Source organism: Oryctolagus cuniculus, chromosome 3 (assembly GCF_964237555.1).
Source record: "Oryctolagus cuniculus chromosome 3, mOryCun1.1, whole genome shotgun sequence".
In the NCBI taxonomy this organism is placed as follows: Eukaryota; Metazoa; Chordata; class Mammalia; order Lagomorpha; family Leporidae; genus Oryctolagus; species Oryctolagus cuniculus.
The window spans coordinates 99,326,067-99,345,767 of record NC_091434.1 but is presented as its reverse complement, the minus strand read 5'-3'; the positions used below and the strand labels follow the sequence as shown (position 1 = coordinate 99,345,767).

Below are 19,701 nucleotides of genomic sequence, written 5' to 3'. Positions count from 1 at the left end.
ATCTATGATACCTAAGTAAGATTCTGATTTTGTCAATCAAGTGGCATATTTGATGAAGGTAAAAAAGAATATTTCTTCATCATAATAGTGATCTTGCCTGACCTACACAGTACTTAACACAATGCTTTGCCTACAGAAATCACTCAGGAAATATTTACTTGGACTGTAGCTCAATGTCCTTATTTTCCTGATGCACATATTGATTACCGCCATATCATACAGTGCTACTGTTTTTATGCAGTGAGATAATATGTCTGAAATTCTTTTAAAATATATTTTATTTTTTAATATTTTCATATTTAATATTAACATTTTTCCTAAGTTTGTTTTGTACCAACTACTGTGCTGATTTTTCTGATTTCTGGGGTGAAGTAGGTGTGTTCTCTACCATAAAATAAAAATAAATTTCTTTTTTCTTTTTTTTAAAGATTTTATTTATTTGACAGAGTTACAGACAGAGGGAGAGACAAAGGTCTTCCTTCCATTGGTTTATTCCCCAAATGGCTGCAATGGCCAGAGCTTCACTAATCTGAAGCCAGGAGCAAGGTACTTCTTCCTGGTCTCCCACATGAGTGCAGGAGCCCAAGCACTTGGGCCATCTTCTACTGCTTTCCCAGGCTGCAGCAGAGGATTGGAAGTGGAGCCACCGGGACTAGAACTGGCTCCCATATGGGATGCTGGCACCACAGGTGGAAGGTTAACCTTTTGCGCCACCGTGCTGGCCCCAAATTTCTTTTTAAAATTTACTTTATCCCTATTGAAGTTTGTACTGGTTCATTGCGTTCAAGTACACAAAGAGAATCTCATGTCCTTGGAACTTTTCCTGCATTTTTTCTTTTCTTCAAATTCTTGGTTTTCTCAATGGTTTTTAGTTAGGATTGGGGTAAGAGCAAGACATGATACATAGGAAATTCCTTTTTTCGCATTGCAGTCCACCCTAAGAGTTTCAGAGGAGCTGTAGGAGTTCCACCGAATGCCTGCAGTCACTGTAGTGATCAGCTCTTATTTACAGGTGTCTCCTTCAGGTGTGCTTGCAGGGCCTCTGGGTAGAAACACCCTTCTTTCATAGTTGCCATGGATTTCACCTTCTTCATTATACATATACACCACCTTATTGTTACTGCTGTAAGAAATCTGCTCATCTCTTTACATTTCATAACAAAAACTTTACATGTCGTGTACAAGCAGTTTTCCTAAGCAGAAATTTTGAATGACATTTCCTAACATTAAAAGAAAAATCACTCTATGCTAAGTCTATAAAAACTGATGTAGTATATATCTGAAATTTTTTCAACCCCAAATTCATTCATTTCATGAAGCCCTTTCAGCCCCCATCTTATTCCTTTTCTTCCTTAACCTGAGCTCCCAAGTTACCTTCCCCATGGCTCTGCAATGGGTCCTGTTTCCCAAGGAAGAAATCACCAACTCCTATAAAGGAGAATTATATTCCTTTAGCAACTTTACCATTAAGCTTCTGTTGAGCTTGTGACCAACACTCAAAAAAAGAAAAAAGAAAAAATCTGAGCTTTCTTTCTTTTTTCTTTCTTTTTTTTTAATTGCTACTGAGCTGGGTATGTCTTCCACTGTGGCTAAAGGAGGAAAACCAATTCAATGGTAAAGCCACAAGTTACCAAGGAAATCTGAGAAGACAAAATAGCAGCACCATCATATTGTCTGTTTATGATTAAAATTTAAAACTCTATTTAAGTCCTCTACTTACAAAGAGCACAAATATTTTGTTTATTGTACTATGAAACATTTTATTTTGAAAGGTTGTTCTAAGATCTGCCTGTGCAGTTTCCATTTTAAGAGTTTATATTGAAAAATTGTTTACATTATAAAAATATCCTTTTAGCCATTGACCTAAACCATTGGTTCCTAGGTTTGCTTTGCACCTCTTCGTAGCCCATGATTTAAGTTTCTTATTCCTCAAATTTGAGTTGCAACTGATTTCAAATCCCTGTCCCCAAACTAATATAATGACCATTCTATGATACTTTATCTTCAAAACATTCCCACTTGGCCCTATATATTTTATCAGCGTCACATTTTCCTTAAAGTATCTCCTAAATGAACCACAGAGGATTCTACCCTAAATGCCCAGGATCACAACTTGGGAATCATTACTCTGTGTGACTGATTTCTCCCCAAACACTTTGATCATTTAAAAATGATAGCCCTTGCAGAGAACACTAATGAGCTAACTCGTACATTGTGATGTATACACAATGGAGGATAAAAAATGGTTTAGGAGTTAGTCTCCCTCTTTATTCATCCAAGGGGAGCATTAGTGAGAGATGTTTTCTTACATTAATACTATTTTGGCACCCTCCCTTGATTTGAAAATGAAAAGGTTTTAAGTATGTGATAGTGAAAGGGCTTTCTCTTTCTCTTTGTAAATTTCTGTAAAATGCAGAAATATGGAAATCTTTCCTTGGACTTTGCAGAGTTAGAGAGCTAATGGTACCTCATCCACTAATAACAACCAAGAGATTATTTCCCAGCCCCTCTCACTTAATGTCCAGAATGATAAACATCTGGTTAAATAATAGAATGATCTTTTTCTGATATGGTGCTAAATGCAAACATAAGCATTTTTCTCCGTGGTTATGACTTTGCCAAGGCTCATTTGCCTGTGTAATACGCCTTCACAGAACAAGAGGAAGCTGAGACAAGAGGGAGTGAGACAAAGGTTTAGGGAAGAAGAGAAGGGCTAGGGTCTCCCCTTCCCTTGTGCTTTCTCCTTGGACCCTTACTTTTCTCACCCTGTAGGTGCATTAGGAAGTTAGTCATCAGTAGGAAACCCAAGGAACACGAAAAGACAAGTTTATACATTAGTTGAGATAGTGTTAGAGTTAAGAGTTCAGGAGTTCTAAAAGCAAAGACAATGAAAGTAAAAATGCACAAATATGAATATATCACAGTGAGAGGTTTCTGTATAGCAAAGAAACTACTAACAGAGTAAAAAGCAACCTTAAGATTGGGAGAAAGTATTTGCAAACTATTTATCTGACAAGAGGTTAATAACTAGAATATATGATGAATTTTTAAAACCCAATAACAAATAAACAATCCAGCTAAAAATGGTCAAATGATCTGAATAGAGATTTATCAAAGGAAGATATACAAATGATCAAAAGGCTTATGAATAAAAAAGCAGCTCTGCCGGCGCCATGGCTCACTAGGCTAATCCTCCTCCTGTGGGCCGGCACCCCGGGTTCTAGTCCCTGTCGGGGCGCCAGTTCTGTCCCGGTTCCTCCTCTTCCAGTCCAGCTCTCTGCTGTGGCCCGGGAAGGCAGTGGAGGATGGCCCAAGTGCTTGGGCCCTGCACCCAAATGGGAGACCAGGAGAAGCACCTGGCTCCTGGCTTCAGATTGGCACAGCGCCAGCCATAGCAGCCCTTTGGGGGGTGAACCAATGGAAGGAAGACCTTTCTCTCTGTCTCTCTCTCTCACTGTCTAACTCTGCCAGTCAAAAAAGAAAAAAAAAAAAAAAGCTCAACATCACTCATCATCAGTTAAATGCAAATCAAAATCTCAATGAGATTCATCTTACCCCAATTAGAATGTTATTAACCAAAGACAAGAGATAACAAATGCTGGAAAGGATGCAGAAAATGTAATTCTCTTGGAATCCAGCACGAAGGTCCTTAAAAACATTAAAAATAGTATTATGACAGGTTTCAGTTACCCCATTACTGGGTACGTACCTGAAAGAAATAAATCAGGATATCAGATACCTGCATGCCCGTGTCATTGCTGCACTATCACAATAGCCAAGATATGATATCAACTGTGACATCTCACAGCAAATAAACAAATGAAATAGATGTGATGTATATACACACTGGAATACAATGCAGCCATAATAAAGACAAAGAAAGCGTCATTTGCAGCAATGTGGATAGGATTGGGGGACATTATGCTGATTCAAACAAGCCAGGCACAGATAGAAAAACAAATGCCATGAGTTCTTACTCATGTGAGGAAGCTAAATGTTGATCTCATAGAAGATAGTAGAATTATGATTACTACAGGCTTGGAAAGGTAGGGGCTTTGGGGAAAACAAGGCGATAGATTATAGATACCATAATACAGTTAAATAGGAAGAACCATTCCTAGTGTTAGTGTATAGTGATTATAGCTTGTAATGATTTATTGTATTTTACAAGGGTGAGTATTTGACACAGAGGTTAAGACACCACTGGAGACATCTGCACCGCACATGAGAGTGCCTGAGTTTAAGTCCTGTCAGGAATTTCCACTTTCAGTCCTAGCTTCCGCTAAAATGTGCCCCAGGAGACAGCAGGTGATGGGAGGCCTGGATTGAGTTCCCAGCTCCTGACTTCAACCTTGTCCAGCCCTGGTTGTTATAAGCATTTGTGTAGTGACAGAGTACACGAGAGGTCTTCTTCTGTGACTATCTCTCTGCCTTTCAAATAAAATGAAAACAAGTAATACTTTTGTTTAGTTAAAAGAAAGGAGTTCAAAGGCTCCCAACACAAAAGAATGATAAATGAGGAAGGTGATGAATATGCTAATTACCACAATTTGACTTCTGTATTGTTTACATGGATAGAATTAAGACGCTATGCTGCATAAATATGTGCAACTGTTATAATTATTTTTTTAATTCAGCCATAGTGTCTGTGAAAATATCCACCATTTCTTCTCAAAAAATAAAATAAAATAGAAAACTAAAAAGAAACTTAGGGCTTCAAGTAATGATAATAATAGTTAATATCTATTGAACATTTATTATATATCATTTGCCTTCATAAGAACTTTAGAAATATTAATCCATTTAATCACCCACAACTCTAGGAAGCTGAAGTTCATTATCTCTCTTGTAGATGAGGACCCTGAGGCATAGAGAGGTTGAATACGTGTCCCTAGATCACAAAGGTTAGTAATGCATGCAGCACTTAAATCTACTGATGGCTATCAAATTGTAATTTTGTTAAAATTATCCTCTGCCAGGAGCTGGCATTGTGGCATCAGGTAAGCTGCCACCTGTGATACCAGCATTCCATTTGGATGCTGGCTGAGGTCCTGGCTGCTCCACTTAAGATGCCAGCTCCCTGCTGATATGCCTGGGAAAGTAATGGAAGATGGCCAAGGGCTTGGGCCCTGCCACCCATATATCAGACCTGGATGACACTGCTGACTCCTGGCTTCATTCAGCCTGGCCCAGCCCTGGCCGTTGTGGCCATGTGGGGAGTGAACCAAAGGATAGAAGGTCTGTCTCTCTCCTCTCTCTATAACTATCTGATACAAATAAGTAAATAAATCTTTTAAAACATGCTGAACCATGCTTAAAATTCTTATTGTATTCAAGTTGTAATGAATGATCCGATAGGTAAGTGGGACTTTAAATGGCATTAGTAAAAAAACAAACAAACAAACAAAAAACAGATTGGACATTTATCCAATTAGGTGTCTGATCTCTTCCTCTTTGTTTCAAAAGTATTTGAAAACATTTCCTTTTTTGTGAATGTGAGATATTATACAATTTGTAATTAGCATTTATTTTCAGCAATGTTATATATGAAGACATCTAGAAAGCTCTTCATTAAACATAGCATACTGGGAGAAGACATTTAACCTACTGGTTAAGATGCCCACATCTCACAAATTGATTCCCTGCTCCAGTAGCTGTCTCCAGCTTCCTGATAGTGCTGACTCTGAAAGACAGTGGTGATGGTCCAAGTATTTGAGCTCCTTCCACCAACAGATGACATCTGGATTGAGTGCCTGGCCCCTGAATATGGCATATGCCCTATGTAATTCCATCTCCTTCTGTGTTTAAAGGTTTATCTAATAAAGCACTTTCAAACTGTCTTGAAATTATTGAAGCTTTGTAAATTAAATAAACTAATCATTTTAAAAGAATTTGGAGGATCATGAAAGAATTTTATAAGAACATTGGCTTAATGTTTATTACTCATTTATTAGAATATATTTGCCCATTTATGACAAAAACTGCTGGAAGAGGAAGAATATAGCTGGAATAGGGAAGATTATAATAATGAGGGTATACCTACACCCTAAACTATATATATATATATATATATAATTTGTAAAGCAATTCCATGAGTTATAAGTGCTCTACCATGCCCTATTTTCAGTTAAGGAAATAGTCACCAAGAGATTAGGTAATTTGATTAAAGGATAAGTGATAACAAAGCTAATGGTATAAAATAAGAATCTACATCGCAATATAATATACTTAAAAGAGAATGGTGGCCGGTGCCGCGGCTCAATAGTCTAATCCTCTGCCTGCGGTGCCGGCACACCAGGTTCTAGTCCCGGTTGCCCCTCTTCCAGGCCAGCTCTCTGCTATGGCCTGGGAGTGTAGTGGAGGATGGCCCAAGTGCTTGGGCCTCCACCCACATGGGAGACCAGGAGAAGCACCTGGCTTCTGGCTTCAGATCAGCACGATGCGCCGGCCGCAGCGTGCCGGCCACGGTGGCCATTGGAGGGTGAACCAAAGGCAAAAAGGAGGACCTTTCTCTCTGTCTCTCTCTCTCACCATCCACTCTGCCTTTCAAAAAAAAAAAAAGAGAGAGACTTGTACATATATATTGCATACAATATATAGGTAGATATATAGGTATATGTACTAACTTTCTACCTATATATTTACCTATATACACACATATATGTACATTTATGTAGCTATCTATCTATGTACTTATATAAATATAGAGACATATATGTGTAAGTATTTCTCTATCTATATCGGCCTATATGTATTTTTTGTTTTTCCTTCAAAAAAGAGGAACTTATGCCCCAAGCATAATATATGTTACAAAGTTCACAGAACTATTATCTAATCAGTTATTTCAAATATAGACTAATGGGGTGGTCAACCTTATTTTAGTAGGAGTGGATGTAAAATTTCCTGAGAGAAACGGTGGAAGTCCATCTGTAAATGACTTGCAATTGAATTAGTTCTTTCTTTGTAAAGAATGATGCATGTATATACAGATGATATTTTAGGACTGAATGCTATTGAAGTTCATAGTGAATCCAGTGATATTATAACAAATATGTTTTATATATATACATATATATAAAGCAGTATAAAATTCGAAAGATCCACACCATAATATACTGTTCAGCACTATGCTAAGTATTGTGAATTCGAGGATCACTAAAACATAAGCCCTAAACTCAAATCCCTTGATATGACATCTGCTTTTCTTCACTTTCAATAAAGTAGTTGTGGGTAATTCATATTGTTATGTCCTTGAGATGTGATAAATTATGATGGAAACGATATACTGAGGGAATGCTGGTAGTTAAATCTTAGCACAGTTAATCAGATTAAGGAGTTTTGGATGACTCTGCCCATTCTTTTTCTATTTTCACCAGAAACTCCTATAATTCCAAATTCAATTTCACGCAATATTTTTTTCAAACTATATCAACTTGCTCTTCAACCAATTCTTTCTTAAGAACACATGAGGCTAGTGATAGTAACCTAGTGATCAATCAAGAAAACAGATGAGGGACCTGCTTTCTATGAAAATGCTCTGCCTTTAAGAATATTTTTGACAGAAAAAAAAGGCAGATTTCTCTCTTATAAACCGTATGTTCTTACATTTCTGATATCTGGAATCAACAGCTTGCCAGAAACATTCCCAATCAAAAGCCAGACTAACTCATAAAGGTGTCCAAAGAAGTCTGTTCTGATTACTGAAGATGTTGAACTAGTCTGAACTTCAAACAGTAGATATTTCCACACTTTAGTGGTATATGACAGCTCTATTCATTCCACAATGTCAAATTCTTTGGTTTTGGCCATTGGGTATTTATGCATTTCTGGCTAGGGAAGCAGAAAAGCCTAATTTGATTCTAGAGCCAAAAGTTTTTAGGCCCTGTTCCTTTGGAACTTGGACTGGAGGATTTTGGCACTCTGTAAAGACTAGGACAGATCAAGTAGTCACACATAACTAACTGACTCAACAGAGCATATTCAGAGAGAAAGATCATGCCTACACATTGGATAACCATTCTCCAAGGCAGGCTGACAACACCCTGAATTCAATCACCCTTAAATAAACACACAAGGAACGCACGGTTTTAACATACCTTCCGGCACTGCTCTCCAATGCTGCCTGATTGGTTTTAGTGCCATAGGCCAGGCTGCAGATGCAGCCATTACTGTTGTTCTTACTTATGTCTGTCTGCTGTCTGCTAACAAGCATTCATATGCTTTGGATCATTAAAGTCACAACCTCCTATGCCAATCTATTCCTCTCCATGGGTTTGCTGCAGATTGGAATGAGAGATGCTATTTCTGTTTCTTTTTCTTTCATTAGAACCTCCAGTCAGGGTTATTTCTGAGGTCTGAATATCATAGCTTGCACTCTTGCCCCCATTGAGCATATAAATTGTGTCCCCGTTAGACTTGTTCTTTTTTTCCAGATTTATTTCGTTTGCTCTTGTATGTGCCTTTTCAATGTAAGGCAAGTGATTTGTGCTGGAACGGCAACAGACAAATGTGCTGTAACTTCAGCTATTTCCTGGTGCCACTGCTGTCTACGAGAGGTCTGCTGTACTTAAACCCATGGTAAATGTCTTCTGACAGACTCCAGGTGGTCGAGATTCTCACAATCCAGCCCATTTCAGCGTTAGAACTTGTCATGTGGGGCACTGTGAATTCTTGCCTTTCATCTTACTGTTGGTGGCAGGTTGGACACATTTGTACACCCTCATGTTCAAGTCCGTATGTGTCCTCAGGTATAATCAAAGGTGGAGAGCACAAGTTTCTCTTTCAGGGTAGGCGCAAAGGTACACAGAAAGAATGAAAAAAAAAAAAATTGTCACTTGTAGTATTATGCAGGCTGCCCATCTAAACCCATCATTGCCTGGCACCTACACACTAAGGGCAAGGATCCAGCCAACTTGTGAGTGGGCAGCATGCCATTTGAGCAGATGGGCATGGAAGTCGGCAGCCAGTAGACCATGTATGTGCATCAACGGTGGGTGTTGAGGGCACGATTCCCAGAGGAGAATGTCCTAACAGCTGTCTGGCCTGAGCCAACATACTTACGACCAAGGAAAAGTGCCATCCTTCAATCCTGCTGAGTTGGATTAACCTTCAGAACTAAATCTGCTTTTTCAGCAGCAGAAGGTGAGTTTGGGTCTCGGGAAACCTCGACAAATAAGTGAAGAAAGGAAACTAGACAGATATAATTATTAGATACTGCTGATTGCAGGCAGTGTGCTTATTTTAAGTATTTGACTTAAAGTCTGCTAATTCTAGAAAGAATGGCATAGTTATTAAGTGCTTTCCTCCCACAATGCTTTAAGAAGTGAACTTGCAACACAGGCAGACCACTTAAAGTGAGTTAGCAATTTTTCATCTTTGCATTGAGAAATAGGGATGTATGAAGAAAGGTGTCAGTAGACTCTAGAAAGCAGAGTACATACCTTTGTTAAACTGTACACATCATGGATTAAACTCTCAGTACACTGTGGACTGCAACATTACATCGAAGATATTTTCTTCTTTAGTGATTAAACATATACATGATGAAGTAAGAAGTAAATTTAGGATTTTAATCTAAGCCCTGACTGAAAATAAAGCCTGATTCTAATTTGTTAAGAATTTACAGAGAGTAAAACATCACGAAATTAGATATAGACTGTTTCTACCAAACATAGTCAAATGACAATTTAACAAAGATTTATTTGTTTTATTAGATTAAAAATAAGGAGATCATTTTAATCGTTCAGACTCTCCCCCTATAATAATTTGCCTTGTTATGAGGTCTTTATGAGAGATAGTTTGTTGGTATTGTTGTCTGTTGTCTTAAAATATTTTATTAAAAGATAACATACAACTATATTTGTGCAGAACTTGTCAATTTGGCTGAAGTGTTTTAGATCATCCATCAATAGTTTCTTAATCCACTCTGTATACTATTTCCTTTTATTTATATTTATAGAGTAGCTACCTTGATTATGAGCTATAAAAGGGAGAACAAGCTGCTTTATATGCCAACAGTAAGTAGTAAGTAGTAAGAAATACAGCTATGAGTTTAACAAGTGACATCGTGCCTTAGCTCTAATACATTAGTAGTGCTAACACTGGCAAAAAATGTATTTGTATTTATTTTGATCCTTGGTTTCTCATTATACTGATTAAGAAATCATGGCTAAACATAGGTGATCCTACAGAGAAACCAAATAAGATAAGCTAATAATTAGTGCAATATCTAAAAGAATTTCACCTGAAAGAAGTGTAGAAAATTATTTTACTCAGATATCTCTGCATTTGTTAGTTCTGGTGATTGTTATCTTAAGAGCCTATTTGAAGACTGTAATTGTGGTATGTCCAGGTGCCTTATTGGAAGACACCTCTCAGGCTGAGAAAATTCTTTTGGAGAAAAATTCTACTGGAAGTATTCGATAATGACTTGAGTCAATTAAATATTAGAATTCCACAATAAGCAAAGAAAGGTGCATAGTATACAATTGTTATTTAAATAATTAGGTCATGATGCACACTGATTTTTTTGCTTGAGAGGAACACTCATGTTTGGTTCTAAATAAAGCAAGGAAAGATAGTTAAAGAGTTATAATCAGGTCAGCAAGTGCCTCCTTTGGCTATCTGAGAGAGAGGAAGCTGTGACTGAAGCTGAAATTAATTCAACCAGGCCTACCCGAGCACTGAGAGTGTGATGAGCACTTCTAGTAACCAGATATTGTCCAAAGAATATACTGCTATCGGGGCCAGCAAGTGGCTTAGTGAGAAAACCTGCCGCCTGTGGGGCCAGCAATCTATATAGGTACTGGTTTGAGTCCTGGCTGCTCCACTTGGGATCCATTCCTTGCTAATGTGCCTAGGAAAGCAGCAGAAGATGGCCCCTAGTGCTTGGGCCCCTACACCCACATGAGAGACCTGGAAGAAGTTTTTGGCTCTTTGCTTCTGATCAGCCCAGCTCCTGCCATTGCAGCCATCTGGTTAGTGAACCAGCGGATAGAAGACTGTCTCCAACTCCCTCTTTATAGCTCAGTCTTTCAAATACATAAATAAATCTTCTTTAAAAAAGAATATAGCAAATTTTGAAAAGGCTGATAAACATTAATATGTACTCATGAAGATTTGTTAATTTTCCTGTTTTAAAATTTATTTTTATTTATTTGAAAGGGTTACATAGAGAGGTAGATATATATATATATACACACACACACACACACACACATATATATATATAAATGCATATATATGGAAAGGGGGGGGGTCTTTCATCCTCTGGTTCATTCCCCAAATGGCACAACAGCTGGAACTGAGCTGATCGGAATCCAGGAGCCAGGATCATCCCCGGGTCTCCATGGGGTGCAGGGGCCCAAGGACTTGGGCCATCTTCCACTGCTTTCCCAGGCCATAGCAGAGAGCTGGATCAGAAGAGGAACAGCTGGGACTAGAACCGGCGCCCATATGGGATGCCAGCACTTCTGGCTGGGGCGTTAAGCACAGAGATCTGCAGCACTGACCCCTCCTTTTATTTTCTGAAGATATTTAACAAAATAATAGTAAAATCTCATTTCTGATTGACAATACTGGAGAAATACATAAAGTTTATAAAAAAGGAATTAAAACATAAGTTTTTTGGTGCAAATAGTTTGAAATACATGCAAATGAGAGGTCTTCAAAAACCACATAAAATATGGTTTTCAAAACCATTCATGGTTTTCAAAAAATTTGCACCAAAATAGGTTTATCTTTTAATTCCATTTTTCCACAAACTTTTGAAATAACCTCTTATATGACCAGAAGAGGTTTAGCAAACAACCAATACTTAAAAAGGACGTTTTCTTATGATGCCCATTAAATAATTGAGTAGTATGTAGGGAAAAGGAGGAAAACATGATGTCCCACAATATTTACTTTTTGTACATTAAACAAAACGGAAGAATTTGGTTTTACTTTGGATTATGTCACTGTCCAGTAGTACCATCAAATGATACATTTGTGTTAGTATAATTAAGAGACATGGATGAATGTTCCTATCCACAAAAAGACCAAATTATGATAAGGTAAAGTCCACCAATATTATTTCTCAAAAGCTGTTATCTGTTACATACACACTGTTTTTTAAAATCCATCATTTAGTTTGATATTTATTATTTCTAAACAACTAAATTGTGAGTAAAAGAAAAAAATTGGCCATATCTCCACATTCCAAAAAAAAAAGTACTTCACAAACTTTCCTTAATTTCTGATTGTAATAGCTTTAAGAAATAGAATTTGGCAAAACAGATGAGGATTTGAATATAAGAATTGGGATACACCAAAAAAACTTTGAGAAACTGTGAAGATAAAAACTAAACTTAACCACTGATTTATTTCTGTTTTTCATCCAAGTACCCAGGGAGGTTGCTAATGGGAGGTATGCCTCAGAAAATGTACATGTCTGTGAAAATGTTGGAACAAACTAATGCTTTTCTTCAAGTGATTTTATTTCAATTCTAAGCCACAAGATATAAACTTTCATCAAAAATGGTAATCTATTTAAAATCAGAGCTATGTGGAATGTTTCATGTTTATGTATAACTTTCATAGTAGACCCTCCCACACAAGGAAAATAATATGCCCAAATTCTGTTATTTTTTACAGTATGTAATATATCATATACTAATCCCACCCATCAGTTTCATATTCTTTAAATAGATAAAAATGAAAAAGGAATGGAAGAAAAATTGAAGACATTTTGAAAAAGTGACTGTATAAATCCTCTTTCTGGAGAAAATGATACTTGAAAATTTTAATTACAATGCATATTCTAATAAGAACAGAGATGAATTTAAAGGAAAATATGCATTACATATTTTGAAATATTTTTTCCCCTTTGCTTGGCACAATTAGAAAGCTAAACTACCTGGAGAGGGAACTCAGGAAGAAAAACACAAACTTGATTTAAAAGAGTTTCAGTAATAGATTAATCTGATACTGGGGTCATAAAAAGTTGTCAGGAAATATTGCTATTTCAAGTTTCTTCAACTGTACATATAAATAGTCCCAATCTAGCAATCACATAATTCAATTGAAGGGTTGCAATATTGGAAAAATACAACACATGCACACACACACACACACACACACAAGATGTGTAGCAGTCTGACATTTTATTTTCTCCTCAAATCAGCTCAAGTATTTATTATCAAAATTCAGTTGCTTAAGCTACAGGATACTGGGATAGAAAAGAGTGTAAAACATAACCTTGCCACCTCAAAGGAAGCTCTCAAGTGACGTTTTTAATAAATAGCTTAAAGAAACTGAATCATGAAGGCTTTTTATTTTCCTAAAACAGTGGAAGTAAATTGAGACGTAGGAATTCAGGAAATTTTAAAATGGGAAATGTAAAATGATATTGAAACCAACAGTTCATAATTTATGTGTATATGAACTAGCAAAATAAGTGAGGCTGTGAACACTTTTATATGTGGTAGACACTCATCTATGTCCATTTATGTTTACAGGGAATATATGTATATATATAATTTAAGAATATTCGGGAACAAGAAAGGGATAGAGGAATAGAGGAAATATATCAAAACAAAACTTTAACAGTTCCTCGGAGGAAATGCTCCTATAGTTGAGACAATTTATTAAAGTTGTATCAAGCAACAGCTAATATTATTTCTGTTATTCAGGTTTTCAAAAGTTAACAATAGGGGTTGGTGCTGTGGTGCAGTAGTTTAATCCTCCACCTGCGGCGCCAGCATCCCATATGGGTGCCAGTTAAGAGTCCCGGCTGCTCCACTTTGAATCCAGCTCTCTGCTATGGCCTGGGAAAGCAGTAGAGGATGGCCCAAGTGCTTGGCCCCTGCGCCCGCATGGGAGACCAGGAAGAAGCACCTGGCTCCTGGCTTCGGATTGGCAAAGCTCCGGCGGTTGCAGCCATCTGGGGAGTGAACCAACAGAGGGAAGACCTCTCTCTCTCTCCCTCTCTCTGTCTGTAACTCTACCTCTCAAATAAATAAATAATGAGCTTGATTCATTAGAAGAAATTTGCAGGATGTAAGTTTTTCATATAAAATACGTTTAAATGTTCTGAATGTCTTGGTAAAGAATAGGAAAAAGAATGAAACACTCTTTTGCAATACTGTTGGTAGAGATATTTTATAACATAAGTGAATAGTTTTCATCAAGTACTATTTGAAGTTATTGACATGTGAATATCCTAAATATGAAATAATTTTGACAAAAATAAATGGCTATTAATACATCTGATGTCTGAAGGTATTATATTTCTCACGAAGGTGTCCCATGACTTATAAAATTATATGTTAATAAACTATTATAAACATGCATACAGACTTGAAAAATTCCTCATATTTATGCTATGGCTTAGGAGAGACTTTTACTTTCAAACATGCCTCATGAGGTTTTGCTTGACTCCAAGTTTTCTTTGTGATTGTTATTTCAATTAGTATAACATATAAAGATGGCTTGAAACATCCTAACTTTCACTGATATCCATGTGAGGCAATTAAGCCCATTTGGACACAGTGTCCTAAATCATGTCTCAGTCAATGCAATCTGATTTGGGATAATAACATATTTCTTTGCCTGATGCTTTCCTCAGAAGTGCACTGAGGCAAAAGACAGGTGGTGAAAGTTCCATTTTTTTCAACATCTTCATAACTTGGTTGAACATGATGAATTAGCTAGTTTATTGATTTAGGAATGATCAGCAATATTACTTTCCCTAAAGGAATATTAAGATGATTCATAACAGAATCGAAACCTGATTTCTAGCTCCTCATAAAAATGTGCACAGTTTATGAGTTTGACTCCCTTTGATTTTTCATCTTAGAAACATTTTCTTTGGGGGCAGGTATTTGGCCCAGCAGTGAAGACATCACTTGGGATACTCTCATCCTGTATCAGAGTGCCCGGGCCTGAGTCTCAGCTCTGCTCTCCGTTTCAGCTTCCTGCTCAAGTGCTTGGTGTCTTCCATCCAAGGGGGAGCCCCAGATGGAGTTCCCAGCTTCCTGTTTTGGTCTAATCTGGACTTGCTACTGGGGGAACTTGAGGAGTGAATGTATGGATAGAAGATACTTCTCTGCCTTTCTGTCTGTCCCTCAGTTTCTCCAATAAAATTAATAATAAATATAACAAATTAAAAAAGAAACATCCTTTTCTGCACAAAGGGAGTTCTCAACTTTGTAGTTCCTCATGAATTTAGTGGATGGAAGTGTGTGTGTGTGTGCATGTGTGTGTGTGTTGCTGGAGAAGCCATTAAGTGTAATAGTAGAAGTTCTAGATGTGTGTTAAAATATCACCTATGCCATTTACTAGCTCTGAAGTTTTTCAGGTTAAACTGCCTTTATCTCTATTTTCATACTTATAAAAGAAGGTAATATAATTCTGAGGTCTTAAAACTTTGGTGAGAATTGAATATGCAAATACATGCAAAAGACATAGAATAGTGCCTGACATAAAATAGGTCCCTGTTAGCAGATGGTATTGTAGAGATGGTCTCTAGCTGTCCTTCCTGGGAAATTTTCCCATGTCCATTGTTCTCCACTATTTCCAGCTCTCCTCTCTGCAGGCTCTCTCTTATCCATTATCCATTAGGGGCCACATGTAAAGGGGCTAGTGGGAAACATGATCTTGGATTCACACTTTCCTCATAACAAAGTTTGTGTGGAGCAAATAGAAGGCTCTAGGGTTGTACAGTTATGAATTTCTTTAAGGTTTATTATTTATTTGATATTTATTTATACAATATGGATTTAAATTTTTTTTTTGTTTATTTGAAAGAGTGGCAGAGAGAGAAGGAAAGAGAGAGAGAGAAAAAGAGAGAGAGAGAGTTCTCCCATATGCTGGTTCACCCACCAAATGGCCACAATGGCTGGACCACACCGGACCATGCTGAAATTTGGAGTTAGGAACTCCATCTGGATCTCACCAAGATTTGGCAGGATCCCAATCACTTAGGCCACAATGCTCTGCTTTCAGCTGAATCAGAAGCACAGCACTAAGGACTCAAACTGGCATTTGCATTTGGGATGCCTGTGTTGCAAAGAAAGCTTAACCTCTTGTATTAAAATGCTGGCCCTCAGTCATAATATTTTTAAGGCCAGGCTTTTTTTTCTTTTTCTTTCTTTCCTTCTTTTTTAAATATTTTACTTGGCTTATTTGAAAGGCAGAGTTACAGAGAGAAAGAGAGGGAGATGGAGAGAGAAAAAGAGATGGAGAAAGAGAGACTGAGAGAGAATATTCCATACTCTGGTTCACTCCCCGAATGGCCCCAACAACCGGGGCCAGGCCAAAGCCAAGAGCCTGGAAGTCTGTCCAGGTCTCCTACACAGGTGCCAGGGGAACTAAGCACTCAGGCCATCTTCCACTGCTCTCCCAGGCACAGTACTAGGTAACTGGATCAGAAGTGGAAGAGTAGGGACTCAAACCAGTGCTGATATGGGATGCCAGCATTGCAGGCAATGGCTTAACCTGCTACACCACAATGCTGACCCCTGGTTTCTCTTACAACACAATTCCCTTTATATATTCATAGATATTATTATAATCCCTTCAGTCACTTAAATGTGCAGTAACCAAAGACAACCAAGTTATTTTCCAAATAAAGTATCCATGCTTTATTTCATTAATTTTTCTTAACTTCCTACCTTCTCTTTCTCTGTCTGTTTCCTTCCCTCCCTCCTTGCTTCCCACATCTCTCCATCATGTAAAATAAGGGGTGCTTCTCTTTATAAAACAATGCAAGATTTAATTATAAATCCCTGCTTGTTCCCTTTTTGTTACAATGTAGAATTTGTTCATGATATTTCTTTAGGAAAAGGAACAATAATACTCCTATTTGTCCCCCAAGAATTTATTGTATGACTTTAATGTAATTAAATACACCTACATGGCAGAGGATAAGAAAATAATCGCAACACTGATTCTGAAAAAGCTGAACTCTCATCATTAATACAGTGTTTCAACATAAAACATTTTGTTCCGGTTACTATTATTGCATTGCATATCAATTTAAAACACAGAAATGGAGAGCAGTGATTTTACTATAGTTAGGATATGCTACATTTCAGAGAAAGCACAATGAAAAGACTTTGTATCTATGATGTCTGAGACCTCTGCTAGGAAGCTTGAAGTCTAGAGGTGATCCAGCACTTAGGAGAGGGAATCTTGGGGCAGTCTTGATACTCACATGGATAGTAGTTGATGCTGGCTTTCTGCTGCAACCAGAACTGTCAGCCAGGAAATCCATGGGGCCTGTCCTTTTAGATAGTCTGTGTGGGGATAATTTGGACTTCCTTACAACATGGTGACTGTTTTCTAAGACAGAATTCCAAGAAAATAAGAGGAAAGTGCGTGGTAATTTATATATACTTGAAGTGACAAAATGATACTTTTGTCATTTTTTAATTGAATCAGTCATAAATGTAGGCCCAGGTCCGGAAAAAGGACATAGACTACACACTTGATGGGAGGTGTGTTAAGACTGCAGGATAATAAGAGCATATAGGGTATGGGTTGATGTGGCGACTTGCTATCTTCGAGTACACATTTTATGCAAATTGGTAAATGCACGAAATATTTACTTTTCAATTTATGCCTACTTTATTCACTTTAATTGAATGAATTTGAATATAGTTATTTTCTTGTGCACATTTATAAACTTATCTTTCCAAATGGCTTATAGATTTTTTGAAAGTAATGTAACCAAATAAAATGTCAATATATTTTCAGATATCCCGACACAGACGAAATCATTCACAGCATGTCTTGAAAGATGTCATCCCTCCACTGGAACAATTGGTGAGTAATTATTTTATTCCAATACTGTTTTCTTTATCTACAGCTACAAAATTAATTATCTCAACATTCAGCAACTTAAAATGACAAAAATTAATGTCTCGTGTTTCTGTGGCTCAGGATTTAGGCATGAGTTAGTCATGCCCTCTAGTTAAGAGTCTCTAAAAGTTTGTAGTCATGATGTCAGCTAGAAATAGAGTCACAGCTGAAAGGGAAATGCCTGCTTTTATGCACATTTACATGGCTGTAGGCAGGACTCAGCTCCTCCAGGTCTATAGTACAGAGGCTGCACCTGACTCTGCTTTGTGGGCTTCTCCAATACAGCAGTTTGCTTTCTAAGTGGAAAAGTGAGAGTCTGATAGCAAGGCAGAAGTCACAATTCCTTGTAATACAAACATGGAAGTTAGCTCCAGACAACTTTGCCACATTATCTTGACCAGAAGCAAGACATTAAGTCCAGTACACATTTAAGGGGCAGAGAATTACGGAAGAGTATCGATAACTAGAAGCAGAATTGATTTGGAATCTCTCATTCCTTGGTTCATTTCTCTTACTTTCCTTTGATTTGCATGTTCTAGATCCCTCATCCCTACCCCAGCTGTGGCTTCAACTCTCTGCTTTCATTTATGATAAGATTTTCTCAGGAGGATTGTGTTTGCTGTCTGTTGTGTCCTTTCTTCATCTCTTGAAACAACTCATTTTGGCTTTTATTCCAATCACTCATCTTTTACCAGGGTCACTAGTTGCATCCATATTGTTAAATCTATTGGTAAACTTTCAGTTCTCTCCTTGGTAGAGCTACCTGAGTGTTTAAATCAATAGATAACTCTTTTGTCTTTGTTTTATTTTAATTTTTATTTTATTTACTTGAAAGGGAGAGAGAGGGAGGGAGGGAGAGAAAGAGAGAGAGAGAGAAAGAATCTCCTCTTCTCTGGTTCAATCTCCAAATGTCTGAAAAAGCAGGGCTAGGCCAAGCTAAAGCTAAGAGCAAGGAGTTCAATCCATATCTCCTACATAACTGGCGAGGATCCAACTACGTGAACCATAACCTGCTACATCCCAGAGTGCACATTAGCAGGAAGCTGGAATAGGTAGTAGAGCCAGAACTCAAAAACCATGCACTCCAACATGAGATACAGGTGTCCCAATGGGAGGCTTAACCGTTATGACAAATACCCACCCCCTTTTTTAAAAAATATTTTCTCCACGTATCTCCCAGTTAACTACTTTATAATGGATTTCCAGTGAATTAAGTGGTCCTTCCTTTCCCACCACCCCTTTTCCTCCTTCCTCTTCATCTTTCAGTCCACAGTCTTTCCCTTGGGCACCACACTCAGTATTAATGGCTTTATATACATTGCTGCAGTAACCACTGTAATTTCTTTCTCAACATGGACTAAACTCCAATGCTATGTGTTTAGCATTTTCACCTACATACCTAACACACATCTCCTTGTCATTCACATGGGAGATCTTAATTGAGTTCCTTGCTCTCACCTTGGCCTAACCTAGATCTGGCTGTTGCAGACATTTTGGGAGTGAATCAGTGGGTGGATGACTTCTGTGTGTCTTTATATGTCTATCTCCCTGCCTTTCAGTAAAAACAATTAAAACAAAAACTTTTTTTAAAATCCTAGACTTAACATATCCTAAAGTAATCCTGATTTTGCCCAAATTGGCTTCTCATATTCTCCATTTCGAAAGATTCTAAAACCATTTTCCCAAGTATTGGAGTCAAAACCCTTAAAGTTATATTTGATTCTATAATTTCTTTTATAGCATAAACTTAACCATCCATGAGCTCTGTTAGCTCCATCTTCAAAATATACTTGGGATAAGTTCACTCCTTTGCATCTTCATACTGTGTAATCTGTCACATGGTTTACTGTAGTAGCCTCC

General features: G+C 37.5%; 1 protein-coding gene across 2 annotated transcripts in view; it reads left to right on the top strand.

The window, feature by feature from the left end:
- ARHGAP15 (Rho GTPase activating protein 15) overlaps positions 1–19,701 on the top strand; it is a 662,169-nt gene that overhangs the window by 57,681 nt on the left and 584,787 nt on the right. For both annotated transcript variants that reach the window (XM_017342824.3, XM_051849585.2), the window contains exon 3: positions 17,737–17,805. In XM_017342824.3, coding sequence (XP_017198313.1) covers positions 17,737–17,805 — 69 coding nt within the window. The remainder of the gene's footprint in view (positions 1–17,736; positions 17,806–19,701) is intronic.